This window comes from Pteropus alecto, unplaced genomic scaffold (genome assembly GCF_000325575.1).
Source record: "Pteropus alecto unplaced genomic scaffold, ASM32557v1 scaffold49, whole genome shotgun sequence".
NCBI classification, from domain to species: domain Eukaryota; kingdom Metazoa; phylum Chordata; class Mammalia; order Chiroptera; family Pteropodidae; genus Pteropus; species Pteropus alecto.
The window spans coordinates 372,241-381,166 of record NW_006443131.1 but is presented as its reverse complement, the minus strand read 5'-3'; the positions used below and the strand labels follow the sequence as shown (position 1 = coordinate 381,166).

Sequence of the window (8,926 nt, the reverse complement as noted above, 5' to 3'; positions counted from 1 at the left end):
TGTCAGATCACTTGCCCTTGGCCTTGTGGTGGCTCTCGGTCTTCTTGGGCAGCAGCACGGCCTGGATGTTGGGCAGCACGCCGCCCTGCGCGATCGTGACCTTGCCCAGCAGCTTGTTGAGCTCCTCGTCGTTGCGGATGGCCAGCTGCAGGTGGCGCGGGATGATGCGCGTCTTCTTGGTGTCGCGCGCCGCGTTGCCCGCCAGCTCCAGGATCTCGGCCGTCAGGTACTCCAGCACGGCCGCCAGGTACACGGGCGCGCCGGCGCCCACCCGCTCGGCGTAGTTGCCCTTGCGCAGCAGGCGGTGCACGCGGCCCACGGGGAACTGCAGCCCGGCCCGCGACGAGCGCGTCTTGGCCTTGGCGCGCGCCTTGCCGCCCTGCTTCCCGCGTCCGGACATGATAGAGGGAACCGCTCGCCCGAGTGAGGTCTGACGCCGGCGCCCAGAGCGGCGCCCTTTATAGTGGGTGCTGGGCGCGAAAGTGAATCCGCGCCATTGGCGAAGAGTTCAAGCGCTTCCACTTAAGCCAATGGACTCCTGCGTTTGAAAAACGCCTCACTGACTGGACGACGTCGACAGGTGACGTTTCCAGGATTCACCACCAATCGGACGCGAGCTTATTCAGCGCGTCCTCTAAGAGGCTGCGAACCCAGAGGGCCCGCACTGTCCGTCTCGCTCGTCCTCGCTGTGGTGTCCCGTGTCCTCCGGCGGCTCCTCCCGACCATGCCCGAGCCCGCCAAGTCGGCGCCCGCCCCGAAGAAGGGCTCCAAGAAGGCGGTGACCAAGGCGCAGAAGAAGGACGGCAAGAAGCGCAAGCGCAGCCGCAAGGAGAGCTACTCGGTGTACGTGTACAAGGTGCTGAAGCAGGTGCACCCCGACACCGGCATCTCGTCCAAGGCCATGGGCATCATGAACTCGTTCGTCAACGACATCTTCGAGCGCATCGCGGGCGAGGCGTCGCGCCTGGCGCATTACAACAAGCGCTCGACCATCACGTCGCGGGAGATCCAGACGGCCGTACGCCTGCTGCTGCCCGGGGAGCTGGCCAAGCACGCCGTGTCCGAGGGCACCAAGGCCGTCACCAAGTACACCAGCTCCAAGTGAGTCCATCTGCTAGCACCTCTTAACTCAAAAGGCTCTTTTCAGAGCCACTCACTTTGTCTCAAAGACCTGTAAGTCACCATACTTGGAGAAAGTGTAGGGGTCCCCAGAGTAATAAGTGAACGCGCACGTGTTTCATCCCCGTGTAGTTTGTACAGCTCAGCAAGGACTAAGTCCGCAGCAGGATCATCTTATTTGGCTTCTCGGAACTAGTAAAGAAAGGGCAGCCTGGGTCCTGGTTTGACCTTATCTAGAACTGTGTGGAGCCTTTGAAAATGGCTCGTTTTCGGTTTCATTTTCTCATGAAAGCCACGAACATCCACGCAGGGTTCCTAATATTTTCTTGGGTTGTTGCTCTTGGCTAAATACTATCTCTTCAAGGTCAGGAACTCTGTTTCAGCCAGTCATTTCTGATAAGGCTTTATATCCAAGGGTGTAAAACACCAGGCAGCAGGGTAGCCTGAGGCCCGAGGGAGCTGGAGAGTCTCCATTGTTATGTAAATTTTCCCAGGACCCGCGATTCCCCCCAGGTTGTAGTGATGATGGCTCTGCCCACTCTTCAGATCTCTCCCTCTTAATCCCCCAGGGCTCCCTGAGTCCCCCACGATGACCTTACCCATAGTTCTTCATTTTCTGGGGCTTTTGGTGAGAAGAATGTGATATCTGTGCTCCTTCGCCTGTCATTGGTTTGATGCCACTTTCACCTGTGAGGGACTCTTGCTTACAGCTGAACGACGGGGGTGAAGGCTGAGTGGCCCCTTCCGCACATAAATAAATGCAACATCTGGATCCCCATCCGTCTCGTTCTAAGGACTGTTCCCGCAGTCCTCACTAGCCTTCTGTTTTTTCAAGGAAGAGGCTAGTTGCAATGTTAAGGATGGAAAACAGGCGCAAAGGGGAAAATGGAACGTTAGAATAAGAGAAGAGTAAAACTGGCCAGAGATACACGTGTTCTTCGAAGCTCAGCAAAGTCCTTATACCAGGCGGAGGCCCTGAAATTCTCTCTCTGTCGCCATGTACACGGAGAGAGACGCACAGGTTCGTGGTGAGGTCTGGAGTGTCAGGATCCCCTGCAGCACGTTTATCTTCTCTGAGCCGTGCGGCATGAGGCTTAGACGACCCGGGCTTAGACGACCTGCGGCTCGTCTTTCCTCTGCAAGTGCCTATGTAGCAGATTCTCGTGAAGGCGGAACGGGGGGCTCCATTCTGCAAGGGTGTGCGAAGGCGTTTTCCCGAAGCCCACACGCGACCGAGCATGTGATTATGTCTTGCTCTCCAACACGGATGTCATATACATTTTTTAAACAATGTATTCATAAAAGGAAACAAAAGCATGGTTGAAGGGGGCATTCCTCCGGGGCAGGACACAGGCTGAGGCTGGGCGAGTAACTCAGACACTGTGTGAGCACTCCCTTACCTCTGCCGACGGAGTAACAGCCAGTAAGGAGCACATGGCTACTGGGGTGGACAATAAAATAACGCAGATGACGAAAGCACTTAGGGTGGTGTCTGCATGCAGAAAGTCCTCCGAAGTATTAGCTGTGCCAAAGGCTAAGGTTGAAGTGTCAGGGAAGGTGTCCTTGGGCCCGCCCATGGTGGCATCTGAGTCCTGAGGCCTTCGCCAAGGCAGAGGGCCAAAAAGCCTACTAACAACTGGCACCAATCGAAGTTCCCTCTCTGGTATGAACGACAAGGCCAAGCCCTCCAATGGCCCAGAACACTCGCTAGGGCTATCTATCCCCCTGAACTGTGTCAAGGACATGCCAGTGTCTGGGAGACTCCCCTGCCCTGGGAACCGCTCATGCTGCACTAGGACCGGGGCATGTCACTTACCAGTCAGGTGTGCCGGGCTGTGGAGGAGGGACTCTGGGAAAAGCCCGTCCCCGGAGGCTGCAGTGACCCTTATTCCTGCTGCCTCTGCCTGACCTCACTGTAGAGTCCGGCCAAAATGAAGAGTCAGCTTCAGAAAAGCAGCCACACTTATAAAGCTCCAAGGAAATCAAGAAATTACCATCCACAATCCTCCCCCAAGTGGAAAAGCCGAAGCTGCCCGAAGGACTGCACGGCTGCCGGCCACTCAGAAGGCTGCTGTCAACCTTATTTCGTAAGAGAACTACCCTCGTATCACTTCAAAGGGACTAGGGATTAACTCGAAATAAATTTATACCAAACTTTTAATATTAAGAGAAATTTACCACGCTGACCTTATTTTTCTCATTTTTACACGGAATGGAGAAAAACGTAACACAGACTGACACTATCCGTGGAGGAACATTTGGGAACCACTGATTTGTTCCAATCCCTTCATTTCAAAATGGAAAAGTGTCTCTGAGTCCGCTCAGCTGATCGGAGGAGGCGGGGTCAACGCAGATTTCATGACTTTCCCTTAAAATTGTATCTCCTCGTTTTCACATGTTTTAAGCATCTCTAGTCTAAGGAGTCCACATACTTATTAATACGATCAAAAGAATTATTACGAAGTAATCCACACAGTGAAAGTCATACTGACATTTTTACATTCCCGCAAAGCATCCTACAGATTTTCTAAAGGCCACCAACAAAGCAAACATCAAGCACGGAGAATAGATAGATGAATTGTGACATGAACAGGCACAATCACAGAACCTAACACGTCTGTGAAAACAAGTGAGCTTTAGCCACATGTGACAAGATGGCAACTTAATGTTCCCCAAATAAAGCAATCCCCAGAGACTAGATGCACTCTAAGATCCTGTCAATATATTTAGGTTAGTGGTGCTGTGATAATCCCCAAATCCCAGTGATTTACTACAATAACGGTTTATGTGTTGCCCATCCTGTTTACTGACTGTGGGTCTGCCGCGACCTGCCGCCTAGAGGGTTAATATACCTGAGGGGAGGGGGGGTGAAGAAAGGGTGGAGAAAAACACAGAGACGTGTGTACAAAAGCCGGGGCCAGGTGGGACACTGCGCTCTGCTGAGGTACAGAGGCCCCGGGGCAAGCTCGGTGTGTTTGTTACATACTTTTGAAGGTCAAGGAGGGGGTGGGAGTCTTCTTTTCAGGACTTGAGACTTGCTGGCAGCAATAATTTCCCAAGGCCTATCCGTACCCGGTTACCTATGCTAAACCACAAGCAGCTGTCTGTTGATGGGTTTCGCTTCTCTGCCCGTGGCAGATTATAACACAGTCAAGCATGGCTTTCCCAGCGCTTCGGCCACAGGTCCGGCTCGGATCCGGCTCTCTCCGTGGGTCAGGCACTGCCCCAGTCGCACCTGTCTTCATCCTAGAACCATCCTGAGGGATAGACAGAGACCACGCAAAGGCTCTCGGTTCTGCTCAGGGGTGGCACTTGCCATTTTCATCCACGTTTGTTGACCAGAGCAAATCATAAGGGCCAATTGAAATCTCTGGGCTGACGATTTCTTCACTGCGTAAGTGCTGTTTGCACAGCAGCAAAGAAACGCCAGTTCGACAGAATTGGACAGCGGTGTGTGTTCTCAAGGTCCATCTTCTCAGATCAGAAGCCAGAGAAGCCAAGAGAAGAGGAGGAGAGGCAGCGGGTTCCACAGAGAGGCTTCGGGAAGCCTGAGAACTCCCTGGGACCTTGTGCAAAATGTTGGGGAGGGTGGGTGCCTTGGGGGCAGGATGTCTGCATCTGTCCCCAAAGTGATCTCTCCATGGCTCTAACGTCAACAGATTGTTTGCGTGAAAGGTCCGATTTTATTGCATACTCTCATTATTGAGAGCATTTTTCCACATCTGTAAAACCAGGATAATGTTTATGCCACTTGTTTGAGGATTGCAGGAGAAAGCTCTAAGCTGTAAATCTCCGTGTCCTGAGAACAGAGCGAACATTCCTTGTTTATCCCATCCGGGGGCTCAGCTCTCGAAACTGCTTCTTTGTCATCAAACCTCTTTTAGGAGATGTCATCTGATCTTGTGGCTTCCTTACTCTGAGAGCAGTTATGTTCCGACAGCTCCCAACTGCGTTTCCAGCCCAGACTCTTCCCTAAACTGCAGCCTCATATTTCGCATCTTCCTCGTAGATATATCACAGGGATCTCAAATTCTGCACGTCCGAAGCTAAGCCTGTGATTCTCCCCAAACCTTGTTCTTTCCATATTTTCCTCCATTTTAGAAACGGGCATCTCCATCCCAGACGCTGTGGCTAAAATCACTCGCATCATGCATGAATTTTTTCTTTTACATCCTACATTCACTAGCTCAGAAAAGAACTAACAACCCGCCTTCAAAAGACAAATGGATTCCAGCTGCTTTTCACAGTCTCCGACACTAACACACTGGTCCAGGACCCTGTCGTCTCTCACCCGCATTATTGTAGTAGCCTCTGAACTGACCTTGCTCCTACCCTGGCCCCATCACAGTCCAGTCACCAGACATCCAGATAGATCATGCAAAAATATAAATCAGATCACATCCGCCCTCTGCTCAAAACCCTCGGATGGCTCCCTCCTCATTCAGAGTAAAAGTCAGTGTCACTTTTGTTAGGACAAGGGTCTCAAGGTCTGGGCAGTTCTTACTAGATGCTATTTCTGCTAAATGTTAAAATGTAGCACAGTGTTTTGCAGTCGCAGCTGCAACTGGATGAGCCCGACCAGAACCCAAGTGGGTAAGTTTATCCAACTGCCAAGAAGAAACAGACATGTAATTAATTAACCAAATACTTTCTGTCAGTAATGGCTAAGCCTCCCCTCCAAGAGCTTTGATAATTATGCCCCTGCCTCCTTTACTTGTCACAAGCAAAACTAAACATTTCCTTCCTCCAAGACTGTGTTCCCTTGGCTCAGACACCCCAAGCGGCAGACCCACTGTGTTAGGTCATATATCGTGGCCTCCAAGGTCACACAGGAACTGTCACCTCCTTTCCTGTCCCGAATCTTCTCTGTTTTTCCTCCGCACCCCCTCCCACACCCTTCAGCCTTTCCTTCGATTTGACACTTCATGTTCTCAGTTTCCCCCCCAGTCATTACTTTAGTGGTAAAGCCATTCATGATCACATCGTTTAAAACATCCCCTCCTTCCCCGCGCTTTACGGCTTTCCCGGTCTTTATAGCACTGAGCACCATCTGACACACCACGTGTTTCGCTTGCTTTGTTTGTCTCCCCAATAAAAGATAAGCTCCATGCAGATAAAAATCTTGTTTTGTTCACTGTTCTCCGCTGCTACAGTTCCCAGAGCATAGAACAGTGTGCCTGGTACAAAATATGTGCTTGGGATTTTTGTTTGTTTGTTCGTTTGTTAAATTAACATCCTCACATAAGTTTATCTCAAACCAGTGCCTTAACTCCAATTACAACTGATCCTTTTCCTATTTAAGCACTAGAGTCCATATTTTTAATAAGAGATGAGATTTAAATGACTCCATTGATTTTTTTAATCTCAGAGGATCACCCTATATATTACTTGCTGGCCACAGGAGGAAAAACCCTATTTTACTATGAAACTAATCACCCCAAACCAGTGAGGGATCTGTCACTTCAATATTGGGCGAGCCTGGCATCATGTGCCCTGATACAGTGTAACAGCGTGTACTGTGGGGGGCTAAAAAAAAAAGATACTTTTCCTCCCACCTTCTAAGTTCTTCTATCCAGGCTAATAATCAAATTCACAGAGACAGATTTAACAGGAGAAAATCAAATTTTTAATGCATGTGCATGGGAAATTCACATGAAGCATGAAAATTCCAAAGACAGTGAGGGAACGTGGGTTATATATGACATTTGGGGACAAAGGAGAAGGGCGGGAAGATTCCAGAAGCGAGACTGGGAGATTCACAGGTAGTTGAGGAAGAGCTGAGCACGAGGCAGACGAACTTTGCTAGACAACTCAGGAACAGCGGGACGCGGGGCATCCGGCTAACAGGCCTCTGCCCGGAGCCTCCTCTTTACCACACTTAATTCAAATTAGGCTAAGAACATCTTAAGATTTCATTCCTAGAGCAGGTTTTTCTGGCTGAAAAGGGAGTGTGTGTCAAAGATTCTGAGTGTTTTGTTTCTTAATAACCAGCTTAAAATCAGTATCCCAAAAAGGCAGCTTCGAGGTGGCAAAATCGTGGTTCCTGGATCAGAAAACTAACGTGATTTCAATCAGGTCTATGGAAATCACTTCTGCCTTGAAGGGCAATCAGGGTACAGAAGTTAAGATAAATGACCCCATCGGTCAAAAAGACAAACCAAGAAGACATTCTATAGGTCAGATCTCAGCAATTCAATGTCAAAAAAAAAAGTTAGGATGAGGGGGGGAGGAAAAGCTGTTTTTCAAAGGCCAATAGACATATGAAAAAATTCACAAGATCGCATAATCATCAGAGAAACGCAAATTAAAATCACAATGAGATATCACCTCATACCTGTCGGAATGCCTATCATCAATAAATCAAAAAACAAGTATTGGCAAGGCTGTGGAGAAAAGGGAACCCTAATACGCTGTTGGTGGGATTGCAAATTGGTATGGCCACTCTGGAAAAACAGTTTGGAGGCTCATCAAAAAATTAAAAATGGATCTAAGTTTTGACCCAGCAATTGCACTTGTGAGTATTTATCCCAAGAAAACCAAAACACTAGTTCCTACAGATCTCTGCACCCCTATGTTCACGCAGTGCTATTTACAATAACCAGGCCTGAGGGCCTGGCCAGAGACGATTGGATAAAGAAGTTATGGTACATATCCACAATGGAATATCACTCAGCTGTTTAAAAAAATGAACTTTTACCATGTGGAATGACATGGACCTTCAGGGTATTGTGCTGAGTGAAATAAGTCAGACAGACAGAGACAAATACCATGTGATCTCATATGCGGAATCTAAGGAACAAAAGAAATGAACAAACAAAACCAAGACTCACAGATACAGAGAATGAACTGCTGATTGTCAGAGGGAAGGGGGTACGGGGGCACTGGGTGGAAAAGGTGAGGGGATGAAGGAGTACAAATTCGTAGTCACAAAATAATCACGGGGATGTAGAGTACAGCATAGGGAATCTAGTCCATATTGTAATGACTCTCTGTGGAGCCAGAGGGGTAATCGAATAATCAGCAGTGTCACTCCATAAATTATATAAATATCTAGCCATTGTACCATATACCTGAAACTAACATAAAACAATTAAAACTTAAAAATTAAAAAATGGAAAAAAGAAAAACTTTTCTATTAAGAGATCTCAGAACCAAAGGTGCTATTGGATCCACCTCTGAGCAAACCAGATAGATAGCAAAGACATTTGGGGCATAGTAAGGATTTTTGAATGTGATCTGGGTGTTAGATGTTAAGGAATTTGGTTTTAGATAAGTGTGATTACAGGTAAGTTTTTTTCTTTTTTAAATAGTATATACTTAATAATTTGGGGTGAAATATCCTGAGAGCTGTATGCATACTTTCAAAAATGCTGTCATGTCTGCTTAATAATTAAGTTTAGGCGATACGTATCGTTCATTAACACCCTCCTATCTACTTGAAGTTTTCACAATAGTGAGAAATGTATTAGTCGCTATGCTGATACCTGCCAGCTCTCCCCGCGCGCGCGTCCCGATTTCCCCCGGTGCCTTTTGTGCAGCAGACGCTTCCTCGGCAGGGAACAGCGACACGTCTCCTCCCGGACTCGCCTTGGTTCCGGGTGTCCTCCCCGCCCGGCGCGGGCTCTTTGTCACAAGTCCTCCGCCATTTTGAGCGCGGGGACACAGGCAGGAAAGGGAGGCTCCTCTGCCACCTCGCGGGCAGTGTGATCCGACTTCTCCCTTAGTATTCGGGAACCAGGCGCACGCGACTTCCCATTCCACGTACTCGGGAACCGCGAAGGAAGGGGCGTGGGGAGGGAGACGAGGC

General features: G+C 49.0%; 2 protein-coding genes across 2 annotated transcripts; one reads left to right on the top strand and one right to left on the bottom strand.

The window, feature by feature from the left end:
• Positions 1-6: 6 nt before the first annotated feature.
• Positions 7-432, bottom strand: LOC102894857 (histone H2A type 1-like). The gene has a single exon (XM_006923467.3). It carries the CDS (start codon positions 398-400, stop codon positions 8-10), a length of 393 nt encoding a protein of 130 aa, XP_006923529.1. The 5' UTR covers positions 401-432; the 3' UTR covers position 7.
• A 214-nt stretch (positions 433-646) lies between these two features.
• LOC102894604 (histone H2B type 1) lies at positions 647-3,286 on the top strand. Its single transcript, XM_025040873.1, has one exon. The coding sequence runs from the start codon at positions 725-727 to the stop codon at positions 1,103-1,105; it is 381 nt and encodes a 126-aa protein (XP_024896641.1). The 5' UTR covers positions 647-724; the 3' UTR covers positions 1,106-3,286.
• Positions 3,287-8,926: the final 5,640 nt, after the last annotated feature.